Source organism: Aythya ferina (genome assembly GCF_964211825.1).
Source record: "Aythya ferina genome assembly, chromosome: 23".
Classification (NCBI taxonomy): domain Eukaryota; kingdom Metazoa; phylum Chordata; class Aves; order Anseriformes; family Anatidae; genus Aythya; species Aythya ferina.
In genome coordinates this window covers 4,640,571-4,665,588 of record NC_140321.1, presented here as the reverse complement: position 1 = coordinate 4,665,588, position 25,018 = coordinate 4,640,571, and the positions used below count along the sequence as shown (strand labels likewise).

Below are 25,018 nucleotides of genomic sequence, written 5' to 3'. Positions count from 1 at the left end.
GGGAATCCCCGGGAATCCTCTCCCCTCCTTGGGCTTGGGGTTTTCTCTTTTTTTATTATTTATTTTTTTTAAATTATTTAAAAAAAAATGGGGTTCCCCCGAGCTAGGGAGGCACGAGGCGCTGCGGGGCCCGTGGGTGGCGGGGGGATGCACCCATCCTGGGGTGTCCTGGAGGCTGGGTGCACCCTGTGTGTGTGTGCACGCCTGTGTGCACCTCGTGTGCGTGCAAACGGGTGCAGAGGTCTGCGTGTGCACGCACGAACCTTTGCACTCGTGTGTGCACACAAAGGCATGCATGCACCTGTGCACGAGTGCGTGAATGCGTGCAGGTTTCTAAGTGCCCGTGTGCGCGCACGTGTTAGTGCAGGTGTGTCTGCACGCGTGTGCACATGTACACACGTGTGTGTGCACGCACACGTGGGGCTGCACGCTGAGAGGCCAGGCTGCTCCCGCACATGGTGCAGGGAAGGGGAGAAAGGTGAGCCGGGCACGCCTTGCACACGCACACACACGTGAGCACACGCATGCACACACTCGTGCACACGCATGCACACGCATGCACATGTGTTCACACACTCATCCCAGCTCGGGGACCCTCACGAGGCCACGGGGACAGCACCCGGGGGGCTGCTGGCCCCGTTGGGGCTCGGTGCCGGGAGGGGCGCAGCCTGGGTGCGCTGATAACAGCCCCCGCCTTATCAGGGTGACACCGAGGGTTCCCCCCCCACTTCCCCCCCCCGCAGGTTTTGGGGTCCCAGGAACCCCACTGAGAGCTGTGTGGGGGATGAGGAGTGTTTGCCCCCCCCCGGGGTGTCTGGGGGGGGCACATCCCCAGGGACACCCCCTTTGGGGTGACGCTGATTTATTTGGGTGCTTTTTTTTTGGGGGGGGGGGGGAATGGGTGCAGCACCCCCCTTGCTTTCCCTGTTGTACCCCTGGGGAAACTGAGGCATGGGGCAAGGGGGGGGGCAAGGGGGTGTCCCCCCCCCCTCACTGCCCATTTGGGGTGGGGCATGCGGGGAGGGTGATGATCGGGGGGGGTGAAGTTCATGGGGTGTTTTTGGGGGGGGGGTGTTTGTGGGGTGGTGACGCTTATGGGGTGGAGCATGGGAGGGGGTGTTCATGGGGGGGGATGCTCGTGGGGGGGTGAATATTATGGGGGGGAGCATAATGGGGGGGTCACCACGGGGGCAGAGCATCATGGGGGGGTGAGAATGATGGGGGGGGGCATCGCTGGGGGGGGGAGCACCATCAAGGGGGGGCAGCATGGGGGGGGGGCACGTTCATGGCAGGGCATGGGGGGTGATGCTTAATGGGGGGGGATGCTTATGGGGGGGGGATGCTTAATTGGGGGGGTGCTCATGAGGGGGGATGCTCATGGGGGGGTGATTATGGGGGGGATATTTATGGGGGGTGCTCGTGGGGGTGCTCATGGGGGGGATGCTCGGGGGGGGGATTCTTATGGGAGGGGGATGCTCAGGGGGGAGATGATATTGGGGGGGGGATGCTCATGGGGGGGGATAGTCATGGGGGGGTGCTTAATTGGGGGTGATGCTCATGGGGGGGTTGCTTATGGGGGGGTGCTCATGGGGGAGGGATGCTTATAGGGGGGTGCTCATGGGGGGGGGTGCTTATGGGGGGGTACTCATGGGGGGATGCTGATGGGGGGGGGATGCTCATGGGGGGGTGATCTTGGGGGGGGATGCTTAATTGGGGAGGATGCTCCTGGGGGGGCATGCTTCTGGGGGGGGGCGATGCAGACGAGGTGGTGCCCCCCCCCATATAACACCCCCCCCATTCCCCCCCCCCTTCTTCCCCCCAATCCCCACGGGGGCTGATTTCGGGGAGGCCCCATCCCGGCTCGTGGTGGGGGGGTGGGAAAAAAAAAAAAAGGGGGGGGTGTCAGGAGAGAGGGGGGGGGGGCCGCGGCGGCGCGGGGGCCGCGGGGAGGGGGCCGCGGGCCCTGGCGGCTTCGCCCCGCTCTGGATGGCAGCGAGCTGCGTCCAGGCTGCCATGGCTCTGGGGCTCTCCTCCAAGAAGGCGTCCTCCAGAAACATCGCCGTGGAGAGGAAAAACCTCATCACCGTCTGCAGGTGGGGGCCTTTTGGGGTGGGGGGGGCAGGGGCACAAATCCCCGGGGTGGGGGGGACCCCGAAATATAGCCGGGGAGGAAGGGGGATGGTGATGGATGGATGGATGGAGGGAGGGATGGATGGAGGACCCCCGGTGGAGGGGATGGAGGGGAAGGAAGGGGGGTGAAGGGGGTGGGGGGGTGGGTTGAGCCCCCCCCCCCCCCGCAGCCCCTTAAAGACGGGGGGGGATTTTTTTTCTCGTTGCCGGTGTTGGTTTTATACTGGGGGGGGTTGGGGGAAGGTTGGGGATGGGGAGAGGGGGAAGGATGAGGCTGGGATGGAGCCCGGGGGGGCTCGGGGGGGCACATGGGGGGTGTGGGGGGGGCACACGCAAGGCCGGAGGCTCGTGGGGGGGGACAATGGAGGGGGTATGGGGGGGGCACAACAACAAGACGGGGGCTGCAGGCAGCGGGGGCAGCGATGGGGAGGCCGCAGAGGCCGGGGATTGGGGGGAGGCCGTGGGGGGGGGGTGAGGGATGGGGGGGGGGCACCGGGGACCCCCCCCCGTGGGGTGTGGGGCCGAGGAAGTGACGTCAGGCCGCGGGCCAGGCGGGATGCGGGGCTGGGGGAGCGGGGATGGAGGATGCGGGTTGCCATGGCGACGCCGGCTGGATGGGGGGGGGGGAGATGGGGATGGGGTCTGGGGACCTTGGGGGGAGGGCACGGGGATGGGGGGGCCCTGCAGGTGGCGGGGATGGTTGGGGGGGGGCACCCGGGTTTGGGGTCACCCTGCCCCGTGCCCCCCTGGTGCTGATGTTGGGGGCTGGGGAGCCCCAAAAACCCCTCACAACACCAGGGGGGGCACCTCCATCCCCCCCCCATACCACGGAGACCCCCTGCACCCCCCCAGGTCACACAGAGCACCCCCCCCACACCATGACACCCAGACGAGGGGGGGGTCTCCACCTTTATGGCCACACCACGGGTTCCCCACATCCCCCTATCCATCCCCCTCCGTCCCCCCATCCACCCCCCCCAGGCTCTCCCACCCCCTGCCCCCCCCCCCAGCGTTGCCCCCCCTGCATCCTCCCCATTCCCCGGCCTTTACGGGCCCGATCCTGCGGCCAAGCGGCCGGCGGAAGGGGAAGCCATCACCGCCCGCGCGCGGCCGGGGAGGAAGGGGGCCTTTGTTCGCCCTTCCTGGCCGCTCGCGCCCAGGGGCAGCGGCGGCCGCCCCGCGGGGTCCCCGGGGACCTGGGGACGAGGAGATGGAGCCCGCACGTCCTGCAGGGCTTGGCAGGGATGGGACGGGGCCGTCCGACCCCCCCCCTGGGTGTCCCCTCCCCGCTGCAGGTGGATGTGGTGCAGGGATTGGGGTGAATGTGGTGTGCCCAGAGCCGTCGGTTGGGTTTTGGGTGCCATTGGTTGGGTTTTAGGTGCCATTGGTTGGGTTTTGGGTGCCATCGGTTGGGTTTTGGGTGCCATCGGTTGTTTTTTGTGTGCTCGAACCAAAACAGAGACAGCCGGCACCGCGCCTGTGCCCACACAGAGATGTGAGCCCCGTTTTGGGGAGGAATCATTGGAATAAAGGGCTTTTGGGGGCTGAAAACGCGTGGCCTGGCAGGGCACCGGGGGAGTTTTAGTCCCTCTGCAGCCCCGTCCCCCTCCTGCCCCGTGACACCCCCTTTGTGCCCCCCCCGCCAGGTTCTCGGTGAAGACCCTGCTGGAGAAGTACACGGCGGAGCCCATCGACGACTCCTCCGAGGAGTTCGTCAACTTCGCCGCCATCCTCGAGCAGATCCTCAGCCACCGCTTTAAAGGTAGCGCGGGGACCCCCGCACGGCCCCGGCCTTGTCCCCGTGCCAAGCGCCGGGTGGGGACAGGGGACACGCGGCCGTCGTGTGCTGGGTTTGGGGCTCGGGGCTGCTTGGGCCGGGTGTGCGGGTGTGGCAGCCCCAAATCGTTCCCGTGCCCCCCAGGCCCCGTCAGCTGGTTCAGCTCGGATGGGCAGCGCGGCTTCTGGGACTACATCCGGCTGGCCTGCAGCAAGGTCCCCAACAACTGCGTCAGCAGCATCGAGAACATGGAGAACATCAGCACCTCCAGGGCCAAGGTCAGCACCGGGACAGCCCCAGCCCTGGCCCTGTCCCCGTCTCAATTCCCATCCCCATCCCATCCCATATCCCCATCCCATCCCATCCCATCCCCATCCCTGTCCTCATCCTATCCCTGTCTTCATCCCATCCCATCCCATCCCATCCCATCCCATCCCATCCCATCCCATCCCATCCCATCCCATCCCCATCCCCATCCCCACCCACTACTCTGTTCCCATCCCCTCTGTCCCATTCCCCATCCCCATCCCCATCCCCTCTCCCTGCCCTCCCGCAGCCCCATCTCCCCCCCTGTACAAACTCACCAGGAGGGGCTCCCTGGGCTGAAAGCAGAGCGGGGACCACCCCTGCCCCCCAGGACGAGGTGGGGGGGGGCACGAAGCAGGGTTTGGGGGCACGGTGCAGCAGCACCCCGCTCAGGGCTGCCTTGCAGGGCCGGGCGTGGATCCGCGTGGCGCTGATGGAGAAGCGCATGTCCGAGTACATCTCCACCGCCCTGCGCGACACGCGGACCACCAGGTGAGCACCGCACCTGGGGTGGGCACAACGAGGAATTTTTGGGGTTCCCCCCCCCTTTTTTTCCTCCCCCCATCTACCCACCCGTCCTCTGGTCCCCGCAGGCGCTTTTACGACGACGGGGCCATCATGCTGCGGGAGGAGTCCACGGTGCTCACCGGGATGCTCATCGGGCTCGGCGCCATCGACTTCAGGTAGGACGCGGGCAGAAGGACACGATGCCCCCCCCCAGTGCCCCTGCGCCCCCCCCCAGGGCTCCCCTCACCCTCTGCTTTCCCCCCGCGCCCCCCTCCTGGCCCAGCTTCTGCCTGAAGGGCGAAGTGATGGACGGCAAGACGCCGGTGGTCATCGACTACACGCCCTACCTGAAGTTCACGCAGAGGTAAGAGCAGCCCCTGCCCCTCTCCGTGGTCCCCCTGCCCCGTGCCCACCCCCCTGAGCCCCCCGTGTGTGTCCCCCCCTCCAGCTACGACTACCTGAGCGAGGAAGAGGAGCGGGGCAGCGTGGAGAGCAGCACGAGCGAGGACAGCTCCCCCGACCACCCCTACCTGCCGCTGGTCACCGACGAGGACAGCTGGTACAACAAGTGGCGCAAGATGGAGCAGAAATTCCGCATCGTTTACGCCCAAAAGGTACCGGGGAGGAGGAAAGGGGATGGGGACGGGGAGGATGGGGGTCACGGATGGGGTCGGATGGGTTCCGATCCTTGTGGGACGCTCTGAGATGGATGGGTCCTGATCCATGCGGGATGCTCTGAGCACCCCTGGCATGGCACTGGGAGGGTCCTGATCCTTATGGGATCTGAGCACCCCCGGCACAGCACTGGATGGGTCCCAATCCTTATGGGACGCTCTGAGATGGATGGGTCCTGATCCATGCAGGATGCTCTGAGCACCCCTGGCACGGCACTGGGTGGGTCCCGATCCTTATGGGGTCCAAGCACCCCTGGCATGGCGCTGGGTGGGTCCTGATCCTTATGGGGTCCAAGCACCTCCAGCACGGTGCTGGGTGGGTCCTGATCCTTATGGGGTCTGAGCACCCCCGGCACGGCGCTGGGGGCCTCGCAGCACTGCTGACGGTGGCCTCGCGCAGGGGTACCTGGAGGAGCTGGTGCGGCTGCGGGAGTCGCAGCTGAAGGACCTGGAGGCGGAGAACAAGCGGCTGAAGCTGCGGCTGGAGGAGGTGATGGTGCAGAACCAGCTGGAGAAGAGGGAGCTGGAGGGCGTCATCCTGGAGCTGCAGGAGCAGCTGTGAGTGTGGCCCCATACCGGCCCCATACCGGCCCCATACCGGCCCCATACTGGACCCCCAGTGTTGCTAGGTCTGGCCCCACAGGATCTGGGGGGGTGGCGGGGACTTGGCATCCTGTATGCACCCAGCGCCTGGGTGCTCCACAAGCCCTAGGGATGTGGTAGGTTCCCAGTGCCCTATATGTTCTGTAGGACATGGTGAGTGCACTGTGCTCATATGTCCTGTAGGAAATGGTGTATCCCCCACGCCCTGTATGTTCTGTAGGATATGGTGAGTGCACTGTCCTCCATGCGTCCTGTAGGATATAATGGGTTCCCAGTGCCTTGTATGTCCTGTAGGACATGGTGGGTCCCCAGTGTCCCATATGCTCTTTGGGACATGGCGAGTTCACAGTACTTCCTATGTCCTGTGGGATGTGGTGTGTCCCTAGTGCCCTATATGTCCTGTGGGACGTGGGGAGTGCACTGTGCTGCATGTGTCCTGTAGGATGTGGTGGGTTCTCAGTGCTCCATATGTCCTGTAGGACACGGTGGGTCCTTAATGCCCTATATGTCCTGTAGGACATGGTAGACCCCAGTGTCCCATACATCCTATAGGAAGTGCTAGGTCCCTAGTGCCCTATATGTCCTCTAGGACATGGTAGATCCCTGGTGTCCCATACATCCTGTAGGACGTGGTAGATCCCCAGCATCCCATACATCCTGTAGGACATGATGGGTCTGTAGTGCTCCATACATCCTGTAGGATGCGGTAGATCTCCAGTGTCCCATATACATCTTATAGGACATGATGGGTCTGTAGTGCTCCATACATTCTGTAGGACGTGGTGGGTCCCTAGTGCTCTGTATGTCCTGTAGGACGTGGTAGGCCCCCAGTATCCCATACGCCCTGTAGGACATGGTTGGTCCCTAGTGCTCCATACATCCTGTAGGACATGATGAGTACACAGTACCCTATATACCCTGCAGGACATGGTTGGTCTCCAGTGCCCCATACATCCTGTAGGATGTGGTCAGTCCACGGTGCCCTATATGCCCTGTAGGACATGGAGGGTCCCTAGTGCTCCATATGCCCTGTAGGACATGATGAGTACACAGTACCCTATATACCCTGCAGGACATGGAGGGTCCCCAGTGCCCCGTATGCCCCGTGGGACCCGATGGGTGGTGGGTGCCCGGCGCCTGCAGCTGCCCCGTGCGCTGAGCGTCCGCGTGTGCCGCAGGACGGGGCTGATCCCCTGCGAGAACACGCAGCTGGCGCAGCTCTCCAAGGAGATGGTGACCCCCCTGGTCAACCAGTGGCCCTCGCTGGGGACGCTCAACGGCAACGAGAGCGGCTCGGACGGCAAGCTCTACAGGAGGTAACCCCCGGGGGGGTGTAGGGAGGGGGGGGGGCAGAGCCGCCCGACCCGCGCCCCAAAACGGCCCCGGGGAGGGGGGGGGACGGGGGCTGAGCGCCGTCCCTCCGCAGGCACAGCTTCGTGAGCACCGACCAGCTCTCGGCCGAGAACAGCCTCAGCTCCGACTCCCAGCGCCTGGGCGAGGGCAAGCGCGAAGGCGAGCCCTGGGGGCCCTTGGGTAAGACCCCCCCCCCCCGCCCTTCGCCCACCCCCATGGGGTGCTGCACGGGGCCCCTCCTGCCCTTCACACCCCCCCAAGCTAGGGACGCTGCCCACACAGCCCCGGGGTCCCCAGGCCATCCGCGGCGCAGCCCGGCGATCCCAAAGGGGTGCTCCCCGTCCCCGTCCCCATCCCCGTCGCCACCCGCAGCCCCCCGCGACGCCCGCTCTGTGCCCCCCCAGGGAAGGACCCCACGCCCTCCATGCTGGGGCTCTGCGGCTCCCTGGCCTCCCTGCCCAGCTGCAAGTCCCTGGCCAGCCTCAAGTCCAACGAGTGCCTGGTGAGCGACAGCAACGAAGCCAGCCCGACCCGCAGCCCCAGCTGAGACCCCCGGCCCCCTCGCCCAGCGCCGCCGCCGCCGCCGAGGACTGACCTCGTCCCCCTCCACCCTGGGACCGACGGAGGACCGAGGGACTCGCCCAACCCATCGGGGAGGCCGGGGACGGCGTCCTCCCCCCCCCCTTCTCTGCACCCCACCCCGGCTGCGCGTTGGACCCCCAGCCCGGACCCCGGCTGGAGACGTGGACCCGTTGGGATGGGGATGCTGGAACGGGACCGGGATGTGTCTGTGTGTGTCCCCCCCCCTTCCTCCTGTCCATCCAGGCTGGGGAGGAGGTGACGAACTGCGGGGACACCGGGGTTGTGCTGCGGGGTGCAGGAGGGGGGCTTGGGGTGAGCCCCCCTGCAGGGGTGAGGGTCCGGGCACGGCCCCGTTGCCATCCCAAGGGCTCGGGGCGCAGCTCTTCCAGCAGCCCCCCGCCTCAGCACCCATGGGACCACCCGTCCCTCCTTGCAGCCGCATCCCCACAACGGCGATCGGACCCCCCCCCTCCTTGCCTCCCCATTCCCGCCCCCGGGTTTTGGGTTGTTTGGGGTGTTTTTGGGTTTTGGTTCAGCCCCAGCTTGCCTTGTTGGAGCGAAAGGAATCAATAAACGCAGCGATACGAGCTGGCCCCCCCGTGAGCACCCGGCCAGCTGGGAGGGGGAAAACAGCCTTGTGTGTCCCCCCCACCCCATAAAGAGATATGGGGGGTGCTGGGAGCCCCCGTGCCCCAAACAAGCCCCCCCAGCCCCATCCTGGTGGGTGACAGCACTGTCCCCCGGCAGCAGGGACACGACTGCCAGCCCCAGGGACACCTCCCACGCCCCCCCCCGCACACAGCCAGGCAGCCCTGCAGGGACCAGGGGCAGGGCTCCGCGCCCTAAGACACAAATTCCATTTTGTTTTATTTAAGAAAATAAAAGAAACTCCCCCCAGGCCCCCAGGGGGACCGGGAGGGGGTCGGGCACAGGGCAGGTCCTCGCGGTGAAGGGAGGGGGCACGGGACAGAGCCTGCCCCCCCCCAGAGCAGCAGCGAGGTTTGTCCCCACGCAGGGTCTGAGCAGGTCCTGAGGGGGCTGGGGGGGGTCCAGAGGCAGGGCTGTGAGGTTGAGGTGCCCCCACCCCACGCGGGGGCAGGAGGGGAGGCTGTGCGTAACTGGGGGCAGACGGGGGGGGCAGCCCCCGGGGTTTGGTCCACGCTGGAGCCCCCGCTCCTACCCCCGAGCCTGGCGGGAGGCTGGGGGCTCCCAACCTCGCCAAAGTCCGTGAGTCAGTCCAGCAGCATCTGTCCAGCCTCGAGGGAGGGCCGGGGGGGGGGGCCACGTCCCCAGTGTCACAGCAGGCAGCGTGCCCCCAGCACGGCAGGGCCAGGGTGCCCCCGGGACCGTGTCCACACCATGGGGCCAGCGGGGAGCAGAGCACACGGGAAGGCACTTGGGGTCAGTCTGGGGGGTGTCCCTGTCCCACGGGCCACGGGCCCCATCGGTGACCCCCCCCCCTTACAACCCCCGCAGCCGCCGCTCCTGGTTCAGCTTCTGGAAGAAGGTTTTGCCGAACTCGTAGGTGCTGATCATGATGGCACAGGCGGGGGCCACCTTAATGACACGGGGCAGGAACCCTGCAAGGACAGCGCCGTCAGCCCCATGATGACACCGGGGCACCCCAAAACTCCCCCCGGGACAGGGTGTGTGGGGGGGGTCACAGCCTCACCTGCAAACAGCCCCCGGGTGCCCGACTCGGCGCGGATGCGGCGCATGAGCAGCCAGGTGGACGAGGGCTTGGAGGCTGCGACTGCAGGAGGAGAGGGGGGTTAGGGGGTGCCGGGGGGGTTCCCCGTTGTCCCCCCCGCCCCGCAACAAGCCCCCTCACCCGGGTGCATCTCGCTGCCTCCCAGCTCGATCTGCCGCTGGGTCTTCACCACGTCGAAGGGCAGCGTCAGCACCGCGGCCACCTGCGGGGCGAGCGCGCGGGGCTGAGCTCCCCGACCCCACGGCCACAGCACAGCCCCAGCCCTTTGCGCCCCCGTTTCCCCCTGGGGGGGGGGCTGCAGACCCCAAAACCCCTTTCTCACCGTGCCGGAGATGGCCCCGGAGGCGAAGCTGATCATGAAGGTGGCCTCATCCAGCCGGGCTTGGGCGCACAGCCACTCGCGCACCAGCTCGTAGTTGAACCAGTAGAGAGCTGGGAGGAGAGGTGAAGCCCCTACACTGCCCGGTGACCCCCCCGTGCCACCCCCTGCCCCCCAGCCTTACCGGAGAAGGGGACGTCCCGCAGCACGGTGGGTCCCCAGCCCCTCCAGAGGGACAGCCAGCCGTCCTGAGCCACCGCCGACTGGATGCAGACGCGCAGCTCCCGGTAGCTCAGCTGCCGCGACTGCATCTTGGTGCGGATCAGCTCCAGGGGGCTGATCACCGTCACAGCGCCCACTGCCCAGGGGGGGAAAACGGGGGTGTCAGCCCCACTGGGGGGCACAGCCGGGCCCCTCCTTGCGGGCTGGAGGTGCTCGGGGGTACTCACAGCGGGCGAGGGCCCCCGCCAGCAAGGGGATGTGGTGGCCGCGGCTCCCGGTGCGAGCGTGCAGGTAGTCCCGGAGCTGGTCGTAGGCGGTGAAGTAAATGACGGTGGCCGGCACTGCCATCACCCTGCCAGGGAGGAGGGAGGTGAGGGCACCCCGGCGTGAGGCTCAGGGTCAGTGTGACCCCCCCCAGACCCCAAAAATTGGGGTACAACTCACAGCGTCGGGGGGAGGCCGCTCCACAGGGACCTGATGCCCTCGTAGCGTGTGATCTTCACGAAGGCGTCCTGCGGGGAGAGCGCAGCGCCCGGGGGAAGGGTGGGAGGGGGGCAGAGGGGCGAGCACCCCCCACACACCCCCAGGAACACCCGACCCCGCACGGGGAGACCCCCGCAGCCCCTACCAGGGTGCCGGTGAAGCGTGTGGGGGGGGGAGCCTTGTACCAGGCGGTGCAGCCGGGGCCGTTCTGGCAGACGTAGAGGTGGTCCATGAGCCCGTTGCAGTAGAGGAAGCACTTCCCTGGGGCAGGAGGGAACGGCGACACCGTCAGAGCCCAGCCTGGACCCCTCCGGCCCTAAATCAGCCCTGCCTGTCCCAGGAGAGCACCGAACCCGAGCTCCCGAGCCCCAAACCAGAGCCAGGAGCCTCGCTGGCTGCGACCCCACAGGGCAGGGGGTACCCTGGGGGAGGCAGGGGGCACCCTGGGGGAGGCAGCAAGGCCATGGGTGATGCCCCCAAGGCTGGGGGAGCTCCCCTGGCCATGAGCATCCTGCCCCTTGGCCTCGCATCGCTCTCAGCAAGGCCAGCAGGAGCGAGCAGGAGATCCCGGGAGGCTTTGGCACAGCGGGGCAGAGCGACAGCGCAAGGCCAGGGGCTGCAGGCACGCTTCTGCCGCAGGGCAGGACCGAGGACGGCCAGGCAAAAAGAAAAACACCAGGACCAGGACGTCCCCGCAGCCACCAGCAGCAGCTCGGTACTCACACGTGGCCTGCCGAGAGCCCCAGGGCGCCGAGCGCACCGAGCACGCTGAAACACAACGGGGACAGGCTGAGCGGGGCGCCGGGGACGGGCCACCCTCCAGCTCCCAGCAAAAAGGGGCTGGGAACAGAGCCCTGCCGGCACCAAACCGGGGCTGCGGGGAGCCCAGAGGCTGTGCCCAGTGTCCTCCATGGGGCAAAGCCCCCACGGTGGAGGGGTCGGCAAATTTCTGGCACCCGGAGGAGCACGGAGCAGCCCCGCAGCTTGGGCAGCAGCACAAGAGGCAGTAGGTCCAGGGGATGGGGAGCCTCTGGAGCATGCTGAGCCCCCCACCCAGCCCCGCAGCGCTGGCCCAGCTCCAGTATGGGGCCATAATGAGGGGAAGGAGGACGGGGGGGGGGCACGGCAGCAGCACCCCCACCACGGCCCCGTGCGCCCGGGCACGAGTGGAGACATCCCCAGCGCTGGCAGCCCCAGCGGGGTACCTTTGGAGAAGGGGGTCCTCTGTGCCTGCAGCCGGATCTTCACCACATCCAGCGGCGTCACTGCAACGACAGCCCCCCCGTCAGCCTCTTCCCGGGGTGCCCCCCACCCCGAGACCCCCCCAGCCCCATGACCCTCACCGAAGAGCGAGGTGAGGATGGCGCCCGTGCCGGAGGCCAGCATCTGCTGCAGGGGCGTGATGCCCCCCCCGGGGCCCGGCGACGTCTTCTCGGCCATGGCGCTGCCCTCCTGAAACGTAAAAATGGGTCGGGGGGGTCCGCCCGAGCCCACCGGGGGGGCCGGGCACGGCTCGGACCCGAGCATCCCCGGCGCGAGGCTGCTCCGCGCGCCGCTATCGGCAGGGCGCAGGGGGCAGGCGCGGCCCCCACCCCGCTGCTGCCCCCGTAATCGTGCTGCCCCCATCAGGGACCCCTCCTGGGGCCGGCTCGGCCCCGATAACGCCCGGTGACGGTGCTGGCAGCCGGCCTGGACACCCCATGGTGCTGCTCCCACGGGGCCCGGGGGGGGGAGATGTTGTGTGTCCCCCCCCCTCCCAGTGCTGGTTAAGGGACAAGGTCCAAAGAGCAGGAGCCCCGTGCTGGAGACGGCCCCCTCCTGGTCCTGGCTCCGAGGGCAGCCCCATGGGCACCCCCTCCTCGCAGAACCCCCCCCCAAAAAGCGGCTGCACGCCCCAAATCCTGCAGTGCAGCACCAGCAGCGTGCCCATCCTGCGGGATCCAGCCCCCAAACCCCACACAGCACCCCCGCTATGGGGTCGGCCAGCAGGGATCCCCTCCCGGGGGGGGGCAGCGGGGGGGTTTCTGCTCTCCCCCACCCCCCCCAGGGATAAATCACGGCCGCTGAGCGCAGACGGAGGCAGCGGGGCCAAAAAAAACCCCAAACGCCTTCGGGGCCTGACTCAGCACCTCCCCAAGGTCGCCGCGGCCCCTCGGGGCTGGGCGCAGGGCTCCGGGTGCCACCCATGGGTGCTGCATGGGGTGAGGCTGTCACGCTCCGGGGGGGGTCACAAATGCGGGGCTGGATCCTTCCCACAGCCCCCAGTGGGGAGGAAAGAGCCCGGGGGGGGCACGGAGCTGGGGGCTGATATAGGGAGAGGGGGTGTGAGGGGGGGGCGTGAGGGCACCCCCAAGGGAGGGGGAACCCCAAAAATGCAGCCGGGGAGGGGACGAAGGGTGAGGAAGGCTGGAAATGAGGGGTGAGGAAGATGAGGGTGAGGAAGGTGGGCAGTGAAGGGGGAGGAAGGCAGGGATTAAGGGCGAAGGTGAGGGTGAGGAAGGCGGGCGATTGGGGGTGAGGGTGAGGAAGATGAGGGGGAGGAAGGCTGGCAATGAGGGGTGAGGAGGGTGAGCAATGAAGGGTGAGGAAGGCCGCCAGTTAATCCCCAGGGTGAGGAAGATGAAGGGGAGGAAGATGAGGGGCGCAGCAGCAGGGCCAAACCCTGGGGACCCGGGAGGGGGGGGTGGACACCCAGGGGGCTTCAGGCACCACGGGCAGGGGTCCAAGGGGGGGATATGGGGAGGGGGCTCCCCCACCATGCCCCCCCCATGGGGGTCTCACCCTGCCAGCCCCCCCCTCCGCTGCCCCCCCAAGCCCTCAGTGCCCCCCCAGCCCCTCACCCCCCCCCCTGCCCCTCCCCCCAGCCCCCCCCATTCCCTCCAGGGAAACTGAGGCAGCGCCCCCACGTGCCCGCCCCCCCCCCCCGGGGGTCTCTTTTTTGGGGGGGGTGATGGGGGCGGGGGGGGGTGTCCCGGGGGGGCCCCCACCTGCTCATTCCGGCCCCGCGCGGCGCTGCCGTCCCCGGGCACGCGGAGGGAGGGGGTTGGGGGGGGAGGAGGGGGGGGCGGCGGCGCCTTTAAGGAGCCCCACGGGCGCCGAGCGCGCCCCCGCCGCCGCGCGCCGCTTCCGCCTCCTGCCCGCGCGCGCGCAGCGCGCCCCCCCCGCCCCGCCCCTCCCCTTCCCCGCGAGCGCGCGCGCGCGCCCCCTGCCGGGCCGGGGGACGCTGTGGGGGGGGCGTGGGAAGGGTCGTGCAAGGGGGAGCTTTGCACGCGCACCGGGCTGGCGGGAGCGCGCTTTGCACGATTGCACGCGCACCGTGCTGGCAGAAGCATCCTCTGCACAAATGCACGCGCACTGTGCTGGCGGGGGGTATTTTGCACGCTCACCGTGCTTGCAGAAGCACCCTCTGCATGGTTGCACACTCCCCGTGCTGGCAGAGGGGCACCCCGCGTGGTTGCACGCTCACTGTGCTGGCAGGAGCACGCCCCGCGTGACTGCACGCTCACCGTGCCAGCAGAGCGGCACCCTGCATGATTGCACACCGAGCTGGCACAGGGGCACTTCACGTGCTTGTCTTGCTGGCGTAAGCACACTCTGCATGATTGCACACTCACCGTGCTGGCAGAAGCATGCCCTGCACGATTGCACACTCACCGTGCTGGTGGAGGGGCACCGTGCACACTCACCAGACTTGCAGAAGACACCCTGCACGGCTGCACACTCCCCGTGCAGCACCCTGCATGATTGCACACCGTGCCGGCAGAGGGACACTTTGCACACCCATCATGCTGGCAGAAGCACACCCTGCACAAATGCACACTCACTGTGCCAGCAGAGTGGCACCCTGCACCATTGCACACCGTGCTGGCAGAGGGACACTTTGCACACCCATCACGCTGGCAGAAGCACACCCTACATGCCTGCACACTCACCGTGCTGGCAGAAGCACGCCTTGCACACTCACTGTGCTGGAAGCATTAGCACGCTCACTATTGTGGTGCTACCAAGGCATGCACAGGGCAGCAGGGCTTGCACACTCATAAAGCCAGCAGTGAGCACACTCACACTGCCCCCGTGCTTCCTTTATGGGGTGTAGGGGAGGAGGCGGGGGCCAGCTGGGGCCTTTTAACCCCAAACAGGGGTGGGGGTGGCTCTGGGGGCTGTGTGATGCTGGCTGGGTGAGGGCTGGTGGGTGCTTTGGGTTTGGGGGAGGGAAGTGGGGGGCAGTAAGAGGCAATTTTAGGGCTTTATTAGATGTGCACCAGCCAGGTGGTGGATCTTTTGCACTTCAGGGGTTATGGGTTGTCTGTTTTAGCTGTGGGATCACCTGGGGGGTCTGGGGTTCCCTCCCTGCTTAACGCAGCCGCTTGGCTTTGCCCTCTGCACCGTGCTGAAAGCCCCAGCATTTTGGGGGGGGAGCCCTGAGTCCTGCCCAAGATGTGAGCTCTTTGGGGTGACGTTATTTCTGCTGCTGTTTCAGTCTCTCAAGGATGCATTCTGCTTCCCTGCGGGTGAGAGGTGAGGGTGCTGCTGTGGGGCTCCTGAGCCTCCTGAAAACTTGGGAAATTGTGCAGTGGGGCCACCAGTGGTGCTGGTGCCTGCTCCCAAAAAATGGGACGTGTAATGCCTGGAGCAGCGCCCGCTGGTTGTGCAGAGGCTGTGGATGTGCCGGGTCCGTGCTTGAGGCAGGGAGCTGCTGGCACGGGTGCACGGCCGGGAACGGCCCTGACTTGTCTGCAGGCACTCGCTGCCTTGACACCAAGTGAGGCGAGGTGAGGCTGCAAACCCCATAAAATTCCCCCAAGGTCACGTAACCAGTTGGTGCATCCTGTGCCTCCCCAGCTAGCAACTCTGCCTCTTAAACACAGCATTTAAACCATCTGCAAAGCTGCTGTAGTAGAGCTTAGAAGCAGAACAAGCATTAATTACTAAAATAAACCCAACACCTTAGGATCTTATATATTTTTCGGTGTCGGGCTTTGCATGCCTTCCACGTTACCCAACTGAGAAGAAAAAGGAATAAGCTTTTTCCAGCTGGGGTGGGGGCATGAGGGAAGCATGTGAGGCGGCGTGAGGGCCTTAATCTCAAGGCGTCAGGGCTCTCCGACCCGGGGAAGGTGCTGGGGCAACGCTGGGCGGCGAGGAGCCGGCCGGCTCTTTCTGCTGAGTCACGGGGCGTGCGTGTCCGACCCACGGCCCCACAGCCCCTCCGGGGCTGTGCCGTGTTCCCGGAGCCTGCCCATGCAATCGACACGTAAGCTGACGGTGGAGAACCGTGCCCAGATCGCAAATCCGTGCGTTTGGTCTCAACTTGTGGGAAACGGAGCCAGCTGAGCTCTAATCCCCTCCCGAGCCGCGGGCTCGCACGCAGAGGCTGAGCTGCTGGGAAGGGCGGGTGGGAGGCTCTGGGCTGCTCGGGGCAGGAATGCCGCTCTCCTGCTGCTCCCAGCGGCGTGCGAGCACGGCTGGGAAACTGTGCAAAGCCCGGCTCCCTGCTGCCATCTCCATGGAGAGGCCTCAAAGCACGGCGAGATGTCGCAGCCCAGCCGGTTCCCTGCTCCGGCACTGTCTGTGCTGGTGGCTGTGCCCTGGGGGCGAGTCTGGGGGCTGCATCTGCCCGGGCTGCCCCCGGGAAGGGGTCGTCTTAGGGTCTGCGAGCCCACCATAGCGTCTGGAATTGGTTCAGGAGGAGCAGTCCTGTCCCCTGGCTGGAAATCATTTCACAAGCCATTCCCCGTTTCCTTTTCTAGGTGAAGTTTTTAACGGCTAGGTTGCAGAAAGGATCTGGGTAGTGCTGTAATGGAATTATGCTAGTGCAGAATTTGAGTATTTATTTCAACTAGGATCACTGTGGTTTTGCAAAAGCCAGCCTTAATCTGAATTAAGTGACTGAAATGAAGCAGCTTGCAGGCAGATAAGGCCTTGGGGACATCAGGCTTAAAACCACCATAAGCCAGAACCCATCACTCAGTTGCAGTTCTGCAGCTCCCATTGCAGGCTGGACCTGAGAAATCATGGGTTACCTTCCAGAGCACCTGCTGGGGAAAACCTTGCTGCGGTGCAATACACCTGTGGGGAAAATGAGCCCCGTTTTACAGAGGAGGAAGCAGATTTGGAAGCTTAAAGCCTTCCTCCTTAAAGGTTGCCTTTATAATTTGTTTAAAAAAAAAAAAAAAAAGTATTTTTCTTTTCTTTCTAGTAGCAGGGCAAAATGGATGGAGGGGAAGGAATAGCCTGGAGTGAGCTATCGAGTATCTTGTTGCACGGTGGTTTCACATCAAGGAGGTGGTTTTGCAGCAAACCAGCAGTGGCTGCGTGGTATGTGGGCACAGGAATCTTCTGCCACTTGCTGCCCCTCTGACGCAGCCATTCAGCCCCTGGTTCTGGCCCTGCAGGGTAAAAAAGAAGAGAAGCTGGGTGTGGATTTGATTATTTCTCTGTAGGAACCTTGTTTACCAGGAATACCCATGCGGTTCTGTCCCTATGAACACAGAGGGAATTGGGCAGCAAGATGCTGGGCCTTTGCTCTTTCTAGATCTGAAACCCTCAGCATCTTTTTGTTTTCAAGTGCAGTGCCACCAGGATTGCATGGCTGGGTCCTGGGCCAGGGCAGGAGGTGTGGTGCAGCCTTGCAGGATTTTGGGGAAGCACTGCTGCTTTACTACAGTCCCAGGTCCATCAGCTGATGCAGTTTATTCCTGACTCGCCTTAACCAGCAGATCTTCTAGATGGTCAGGCTGTGGTAAGAGTGGCTGTGCTTGAACACCCTCGAGACCGGTTAATACTTCCCAGCCTGTGATTTCCTGGATACTGAAGGGACTCGGTGCCTGGTGACCTGAGAACATTCAGGCAGGCAAAGATGAACACCAGCAGATGGCTTCAGAAAGCCAGGTGTCACTCTCCCTAATAATTCCTGCTAGGAAACAAAAAGCAGGGAGGTCCCTTCTGGTTTTGTCCCTGTTGGATGATGAAACAGTCCCGTTAGAGGGTGCTCAGCTGCTCTGCAGTCACTCCCGTGTTCCTGCTGCATCTCTGCCGCCTGTAGGAAGAGCTGCTGGTCCAGGATCGGGCTCTCGCTGCTTGCGCTGCGAGTTCAAATTCATTCCTTGTCACAAGGATGGATCCCCTCGTAGCATGAGTATTCATTTTACAATTCCCAAAGCAGTGAGATTTTGCACAGATGTGCTTACCCTGGGGAAATTCTCCAATCAATCTATATCAGGCACTTCTTAAATTCTTTAAGAGCCACTCCCTTAGCTTTTTTTTTTTTTTTTTTTCAGGTCAATAGAAACGAGTGATGCACGTAAGCCTATCTCATGGTGTTGTGTGTTCATAAAGCAAAACTTTTGCCCTCAAATGACTATTTCTACTTCATACTAATTTGACTGTACCTTGTACTTATACCCTAGTAAGAGAAGGGCTTTCACCCTCAAAGCCGTAAGGCACCTTGTTCCAGCCTAGGGTGGACCATCTCAAACCAACACTTGTCCAGCCTGCTTTTTAGGATATCTGGTGGTGCAGGTTCCACTTCTGTTTCTCTCCTTATTGAGTTTCCCCCTTCACAACCTCTGTCAGAGGAGCCTGTTCTTAAATTGGCTGTTTGCCCTTGATGTACACCGGAATGCTTCCCAGATTAAAAAAAAAATAAATAAAATAAATATGAGCTTGTCTGCCAGAAGATCCCTCCTGCAGTTTCTCTGCTAAATCCAATTAGCATGGACAGAAGCCCGGTGGGGCAGCAGCTCTTCGCAGTGCTCTCTGCTGCTGGCACGAGGCACCCGAGCACTGCGCTGTGCTCCCAGGTGATGCGGGCAGGTGGAAGGGCTGAGGCTGGTGCCTTCAGCCTCCAATTTCCTTCAGTTCTTCTGATTTCCAGGGCTTGAGGCAAGGCCCTCTGGGATGAGGAGGGAGCCCGGTGCTCCTGTGCTGTCACTTGTCACCTCCTTCCCGTGGGTGTCAGCTGCCCCAGATCCTCACGGGTCCCCTCCAACGCGGGATATTCTGATTTTATGATCCCTCCAAGCATGCTGACACCCACTGGGTGTGCGTGTCCCTACAGCCCGAGGTGCGCAGATAACTCGGTGGGGCTGCCAGCCTTGGGAGGGGGGAGGCTGCTTTTCCCTTCCTTAGCTTAAAACTTAAATTTGGGTGAAATTAAAAATTGGTGGCTGCCTGCAGGTGAGGGGATGCTGGTGCGCAGGGATGGTGAGGGTGGCAGCCAGGCAGGAGAAGCCTTCAGCCCCTGGACAGCCCCATGTGCTCTTCCTTCCCAAAGCGTGCTTAGTGACATACTGTTTAACCACCACCCAGCTGGGACAAATAAATTTATTTTTAACCGTCCTGAACCAGCAGCGCTGCATCTCCCCCTGAAAGCCCCAAGGGAAGCAGATCTGCGCTCGTTCCCTTCAGAGAAGCCTCCTCAGAGGTTAAAAAAAAAAAAAAAAAAAAAAAAAAAAAGAGGGAAAAGAGGCGGCGGGGCAAAGAAAAAAAAAAAAAAAAAAAAAAAAAGAGGCGGGAGGGCGGGACGGGGCCGAGCACAAAATGGCGGCCGCGGGGGGGGGAGGAGGAGGGCGGGCAGCGCGCGAGCGCTCCCTGCTGGGCGGGGCCCCGCAGACAAAAGCCCCCCCCCCAGCACCGCGCATGCGCACCCGCGGGGAGAGGAGGGGAGGGGGGGAGCGCAGGGAAGGGGGGGAGAGGCGAGCAGCGCGGCGCATGCGCACTCCCCTCCCTTGCTGCCCCCCCCCTCAGGGCGGCTCGGCGAAGGTTCCGGAGCTCGCGCGCGCCCCCCCCCCCCCCTCCCGACCCGCCCCCCCCCCCCCCCTCCGCGCGCCGCCGCCGCCGCCCCCCCCCCGCCCCCCCCCCCCGCCGCTGTCGCTTCCTCAGCGCGGCTCCGGTGCGGACACCCGGCGGCGGCAGGTAGGGGGGCACCGGGGGGGGGGGTTATTTTTGGGGGTGGGGGCACCCCTAAACCCACCGATACAGCTTGGGGGGGGGCTGCGTAACCCCCCCCTTCCCGGTCTGCGAAAAAAAAGCGTGAAAAGGGCGGAAAAAGGGAAAAATAAAATAAAAGAAGCACCGGGGAGATGGGGGGGGGCACTGAGGTGCCGGTTTGTGCCCCCCCCCTTCGTGGTGGTGCCGGTTGAAGGTTTTGGGTGCCCCCCCCAAAAAAAATGGGGTGGATTTTTATTTATTTAATATTTATTTATTTATTTATTGGCCGTTTTGGCAGGTTTTTGCCCCAATTTCCTGCGGCAGGTGGGGCCCCGGGGGGGGGGGGGGGCTGCGGCAAGGAGGGGTGGGCTGCGCCTCCCAGCCCCGCTGCCATCTTCTGCAGCCTGGGCGTGGGGGGGGGGGTCGGGAAAAATGGGGGGGAATCGGTTAAAATGGGCGAAATGATACAAATCCAGCCGTTTTGGAGGAGGGGGTGGGGGGGGACGCAGGGAGCTGTCCACGCCCGGCCCTAAAATTTGGGGGGGATCCGGGGGGGTGTGGGTTTTTTTTGGGGGGAGGGGGGGTTTGAGGTGCTTTGTTGGGATTTGGGGTGAAATTTGGGGAGGGGGGGACAAAAAGGGGGGGGCAGCCCCGAAAGCTGTCGGGTTTTGGGGTGCTGGGGCCAGCCCCGGGGGGGCTGGGCTGGGGTCTCGCTGCCACCCTCCTCTCGCCCCCGTTATCCCCCCTCCTCCCCTTGCTGCGCCCCAAATCCCGTTATCCCGTCCCAAAATCCCCTTATCTCACCCCAAAAGGGGGGCAGCGCACACCCCCCACGCCCCGTGCTTCTCCGCCGCCTTTTTCTTTGTGTTTTTTTATTTTTTATTTTTTTTTTATTCCCATCCGGGGGGAACTTCGCTCCCCGTGCGGGGCGGGAGCCGATTTTTGGGGTGAGGGATGGGGATCGGCCCCGCACGCGGGTTTTGGGTGGGAAAAGCGGGATTTTAGCACCTGGCCGTGCAGCCCGATGGCGCTGCCGCCGCGGTACGGGGGATTTCTCCTCCCAGCTGAGGGTCCCCGAGCCGTGCCCATGCACCCAGCGAGGGTTTCCTCGGTTTTTATCATCCCTTTCTGCCTCGTTTTAGGGTTTCCCTTCTGCAGCGTGATTTTTTTCCCCGTTTTTTCCATCAAAATCGTGCTCGGCTGGGCGTTCACGGGCCAGCAAAGCGCCGTGATGAAACGAGAAACGACCCAACCTGTTCCTAACCTCACCCCTTTTTTTTCTTTTTTACCCTTGATACGCCAAATATTTGGGATTTTTTATTTCTGAGGGGCCGTCCCACTCACCCGCAGCACGTGGGGGCATTTTGGGGCGGATAACTCACACCTGATTAAAAAAAATAGTGTTTTTTTTTTTTGTTTTTTTTTTCTCGTTATTGGGTGGATCAGTGGTGTTTGGGGGATGCCCTGGGGAATGGGTTGGATTGGAGCCTTTGGGGTTTGGCGTGGGCAGGGTTTGGGGTTTGACGCCCAGGGGCTGTCCTTTGCCTCGCTGTGTGTAAAACAAGAGGATTTGGGGACGGTGGGACACGGAGCTTTCCCTTGGAGCCCCCTTTTCATGTGATTTAGGGGTTTTTAGGGTGTCGGTGTGTCCCTGCAGCCCGGTGCTGTTGTCTCAGGATGGTTGGGGTCGGCCCCAGGCTAGGGCAGCTCTGTAGGATTTAACGGGGGCAGCTCCTTTGGGATGCTCTGAAGCCTTCACACCCAGATCTGCTCCCCCCGAGGGCGTTTGCCTGGCCCTGCTCTGACAGCCCCCAGCTTCCAGGTGAGCCCGGGGGGGACACACGCAGGTGACGAGGGCACCGCTGGGGCCGTGACCCCACTGGGCTCTGCCTCTCGTTCCCCCCCCCTCATTAAAACACCTTTTTAAGTGCTTCCAGCCCCAGCCTCCAGCTTGGCCTCGCTGCCCTCTGCTGCCAGCCTCCTCCTGCCCCATCCGTCCCTTCCCACCTCGCTCAACAAACCCAGTTTGGGACAAACGAGCGCTTTTTTAACTGTCCCGAACCATCAGGGCTGCGATTTCCCCTCGTTCCCCTCCCCGAGAGCCACGGGGAAGCAAATTTGTGCTCATTTCCCCAAAAGGAGCCCGCTGAGAGGTGAGAAATGGGGGAAACGAGGTGGCACCGCCTTGTCCCTGCGGGGCTCGGTGCCTCTCACCGGGGATACTCGATGCGCGCTGGCGAGGTGGGTGCCTCAGTCTGCTTTTGGTGCTCCTTTTCCTTAAAAAATACCTTGAATTTTGCATCATCTGAGCTTGTCCTGAGCAGAACGAGCTGCTTCTGGCAGCCCGGCTCCGTGCGGCGACCCGGCGGTGCTCTGATGGATCAGTCGAGAGAGGACCGGGGCTGGCTCCCAGTGTTTTCCAGTCCCCTTCCCCTGCTGGTGGTGGGGTGGGGTGGCCGGCAGGTTGGCCGCAGGTAGGTGTGGGGCTGGGATGGGGCTGGAAGCTCGCGGTGGACCCGTGACGGACCCGTGATGCTCGTGGCTGCGTGGTCTGGGTGATGCTGAGAGCGCGTGCGGGAGCTGCTGGGGCTCGGTGCCGGCGTGGGAGGGCTGTGGCTGTCCCGCTGCCTGGGTTTGTGGCTTCCACGGCACCTTCGAGGTCTGGAGAAGCGCTGCCAGCCCTTCCTGGGAGAGCAAAGAGCGCTTCTGGCTGCACGGGAACACAGCAGGCTGAGGATCGAACCCAGGGCTGCTGGCTTGTGTCTGCCCCACAGCCGAACGCCGTGAAAAGGAGGTGATGGGAGCACTGATCCTCGAGGAGCTGAGCTCCTGCTCTGCTTTGGGGCACGAGCAGCCCTCGGTCCCAAGGATTTTCCCCAGGATGTGGCAGGAATAGCAGATCGTGGCCCTGTAGGTGACCTCGTCTTTTTTTTTTAAGATGGGCGCAGCTCAGCCTTGAGGGACCGAGTGGATCTCAGCCTTTTCTCGTGGCAGGATGGGGCCCCTCCATCTGCGAGGTGGAGCTTTGTTTCACGCTGAAATCTGCTGCTCGTGGGCTGGGTTTTATTTTAAGTGCCTGCGGAAAGCATATGCGGTTTACCCCAGAGTCTGGAGGAGATGGATTTGCGCCTTTAGACTGGAGTGGATTTTCTCTGCAAGTCTAATGAGCCCTGGGTGCTGTCGGAGCATCAAGCCACTGATTTTTTTTTCCCTTTTTCCTTTCCAAGAAGTCCGATGAGCAGAGGCAGTCGTTCCATGCCGCCTGGCTCCTGTTTCCAGTGCCTGCTCTTTAAATACCCAAGGAAAAGCAGTGCCAGGGGATACCTCCCATCGAGCTGACGGGATCGGTGCTGCAGCTGGGCTGGTGATTTCCATCCCTGCAGCCTCCCCGCAGTACCTGCCCTGACTCCTTGCAGAGCAGCTCCGTGTTGCTGCCTGCCCACCTCTGTGCTTGTCCCATCAAAAACGGGGAGCTGGGCTGCTAAAACCACTCATATTGGGGTTTTTGAATAACATTTGGGGCTCTGAGCCCCCGCGGTGCTGAGCTGCAGGGCTCTCTGCTGCTCCTGAGCATCTCTGGGCACGGCTCCTCACCAGCTCCTGCCCGCCTGGACGTGCCCGATGGCATCCCCACGGGTCTCATCGCTGCGTGAAGTCGCTTTTTGCCAAAATAAATTCCTCGAGGTGTTTGTAAACTGCTCGCATCTCGGGAAACCTCTCCCGTGATCCCTGAGCAGTGCCCAGCTCAGTAACGTGCACGTTTGCGCTGGCCTGGAGCTCATTTCGCTCATTTTTGCTGTCTCGTATCGGACAGAAGCATTTGGGATGCGCTTTTGGGGCTGAAACTGTGCAAGGACACATCTGGCCAGCTGGGCACCTCCTCGGCTGAGGAGTCAAGAGGGGAGGCAGCAGACAAAGCGCTGGGCGAGGATTTGGTTTGGTGGCTGGCTGTGGCAGCGGGGCTGAAAGGGAAGGTCCCAGGGGTGCTGAGACACGAGGTGGGTGAAAGGGGGGCGAGAAGAGGGCCGAGGAGACGGAGTGAAGTGAAATAGGGACTGAGGAGCAATGAGCAGCTTCATCCTGGGTGCCCCTGCTGGCTCTGAGGTGACAAAACGGCCCCGTCCTGGTGTGTGGGGCTCGCGGGACGAGCTTTAAGAGGTCAGTTTGTAGCTTTGCAGGTTGGCAGGAGGAATCTGGTGTAAACCAAAAACGTGACCTTTACCTGAAAACATCCCTCACGGTGCTGCGGGCAGGGGTAAAGGAAACTCAATGGAGAGGTGTGGAAGGGGCTCGTGCTCCTCTCCCACCTCGTGCAAAGCAGTGCTTCGTTACCATCCCACTGCAGATCCCACATGCAATGGGATGAGTGGCTGGCACCGAATTCCCTTTGGGCTTTGAGGGCAAGGACTGTGACGGGGCTGGGTTCGCACGGCTGCGTTGCAGAATTCCTGTCCCTGAAGCTGTGTCTTGTGGTGCTGGGGAGCCCGGGGCTGGGAGGTGCTCCTGGGGCAGAATTTGGTGGTTTCAGCTTGGAATTCAGGGGCAGGCTTTACCCCAAGCGGGCTCTGCCCTCTGAAGTCCCCTCTTTTAGTGTGGTTTCACCACTGCCTCATTGCTGCTCTTTTGGGAATGGACATCTCCAAACGGGACAGAACCCCCCGTGCTCTCCCGTGCCTTCTGCTGGGCAGGCAGAAGCAGCGGGCGATGCTGGGGGGCACAGATGGGAGCACACAAAGCTCCCAGGAGCAGAACCCAGCACATTGGGGTGTTGAGGATGGATGGGGACAGCACCGGGGTGTTGGACCTGTCCTGTGCCAACGGCCCTGCAAGGAGGAGGCGTGCGGGGATGGCAGCGGCGGTCGGGACATCTGAATGGGGTGACTGGGAGCTGGGGCAGGAACCAGCAGGAACCAGCCCTCCTCCCATCACAAATCTCACCCGGCAGACCCAGACCTGGGCTCTGCAGCGCTCGGGGAGCCTCTGGTGCTCGGGCAGGAGCTGTGGGGCTGCGAGCACCCCGTGCCCGGCTCCCTGCAGGGTGCTGACGCGCTGGGCTGGGCTCCCAGCGCCGGCTGGTGCCGGAATCTCAGCTGCAGCAGTGCTGCTGGCAGCACGTCCTCCTCCTGCGGGTGGTTTCGGGAGCCTGCTTTGGGTGTGTTTTTGCCTTTTCCCTGCTTTAGTGGCAGCTGAATTGCCGTGCCTCTTGCCTGGAGGAACCTGGGGGTAGAGGGGAAGAGAGTTAGGAACGCTGGTTGATGTGAAAGCGCTTCTTAAAGCCTCATCTCCCCGATATGTCGGTGCTTTTATGGTGCCTAATAATAGGGCTCATTGTCACGGCTGTCTGAGGTCCCTGCGCAGCTCTGAAGCCGGTTTCCTTAGTGACTCTGCTCAGGCACTCCTCTGACGGAGGGGCTGCTCGC

General features: G+C 63.5%; 3 protein-coding genes and 1 long non-coding RNA gene across 28 annotated transcripts in view; 2 read left to right on the top strand and 2 right to left on the bottom strand.

The window, feature by feature from the left end:
- Positions 1-1,924: 1,924 nt before the first annotated feature.
- On the top strand, positions 1,925-8,519 carry RUNDC3A (RUN domain containing 3A). Of its 3 annotated transcripts, XM_084496293.1 has the most exons (11): positions 1,928-2,093; positions 3,777-3,892; positions 4,052-4,185; positions 4,620-4,705; positions 4,807-4,896; positions 5,004-5,084; positions 5,169-5,334; positions 5,795-5,952; positions 7,176-7,313; positions 7,424-7,530; positions 7,755-8,519. In XM_084496293.1, exons 1-11 carry the CDS (start codon positions 1,987-1,989, stop codon positions 7,895-7,897), a joined length of 1,326 nt encoding a protein of 441 aa, XP_084352419.1. In that variant the 5' UTR covers positions 1,928-1,986; the 3' UTR covers positions 7,898-8,519. The 3 variants fall into 3 exon arrangements, with proteins under 3 accessions (XP_084352418.1, XP_084352419.1, XP_084352420.1); XM_084496292.1 differs by having other exon boundaries at positions 1,925-2,093; positions 3,777-4,185; XM_084496294.1 differs by lacking the exon at positions 7,424-7,530.
- A 263-nt stretch (positions 8,520-8,782) lies between these two features.
- Positions 8,783-13,801, bottom strand: SLC25A39 (solute carrier family 25 member 39). 3 transcript variants are annotated; one of them, XM_084496280.1, is made up of 12 exons: positions 13,655-13,801; positions 12,011-12,119; positions 11,873-11,932; positions 11,391-11,435; positions 10,813-10,928; positions 10,629-10,696; positions 10,412-10,536; positions 10,147-10,320; positions 9,966-10,075; positions 9,764-9,845; positions 9,605-9,685; positions 8,783-9,512 (listed from the first exon to the last, which is right to left on the bottom strand). In XM_084496280.1, the coding sequence occupies exons 2-12, from the start codon at positions 12,105-12,107 to the stop codon at positions 9,394-9,396; spliced, it is 1,077 nt and encodes a 358-aa protein (XP_084352406.1). In that variant the 5' UTR covers positions 12,108-12,119; positions 13,655-13,801; the 3' UTR covers positions 8,783-9,393. The 3 variants fall into 3 exon arrangements, with proteins under 3 accessions (XP_084352406.1, XP_084352404.1, XP_084352405.1); XM_084496278.1 differs by lacking the exon at positions 13,655-13,801 and having other exon boundaries at positions 12,011-12,520; XM_084496279.1 differs by lacking the exons at positions 11,391-11,435; positions 13,655-13,801 and having other exon boundaries at positions 12,011-12,512.
- A 2,677-nt stretch (positions 13,802-16,478) lies between these two features.
- On the bottom strand, positions 16,479-18,781 carry LOC311422849. The gene is made up of 2 exons (XR_014685508.1): positions 17,375-18,781; positions 16,479-17,056 (listed from the first exon to the last, which is right to left on the bottom strand). It is a non-coding gene; the product is annotated as an uncharacterized lncRNA (long non-coding RNA).
- A 733-nt stretch (positions 18,782-19,514) lies between these two features.
- Positions 19,515-25,018, top strand: part of MAPT (microtubule associated protein tau) — a 43,895-nt gene continuing 38,391 nt past the window's right edge. For all 21 annotated transcript variants that reach the window (XR_014685506.1, XM_084496254.1, XM_084496251.1 and 18 more), the window contains exon 1: positions 19,515-19,583. The gene's annotated coding sequence lies outside the window, so the exon portion shown is untranslated. The remainder of the gene's footprint in view (positions 19,584-25,018) is intronic.

Bases quoted from the DNA above. Each gene is read 5' to 3' on its own strand.
- SLC25A39 (XM_084496278.1), bottom strand. From the start codon at position 12,293: ATGGGGGCAGCACGATTACGGGGGCAGCAGCGGGGTGGGGGCCGCGCC. The intron at 11,933-12,010 runs GTGAGGGTCATG...CTGTCGTTGCAG, and splicing joins CATCCTCACCTCGCTCTTCG to TGACGCCGCTGGATGTGGTG. The intron at 10,076-10,146 runs GTAAGGCTGGGG...CTCTCCTCCCAG, and splicing joins GCGGGACGTCCCCTTCTCCG to CTCTCTACTGGTTCAACTAC.
- RUNDC3A (XM_084496292.1), top strand. From the start codon at position 1,987: ATGGCAGCGAGCTGCGTCCAGGCTGCCATGGCTCTGGGGCTCTCCTCC. The intron at 5,085-5,168 runs GTAAGAGCAGCC...CCCCCCCTCCAG, and splicing joins TACCTGAAGTTCACGCAGAG to CTACGACTACCTGAGCGAGG. The intron at 7,314-7,423 runs GTAACCCCCGGG...GTCCCTCCGCAG, and splicing joins GACGGCAAGCTCTACAGGAG to GCACAGCTTCGTGAGCACCG.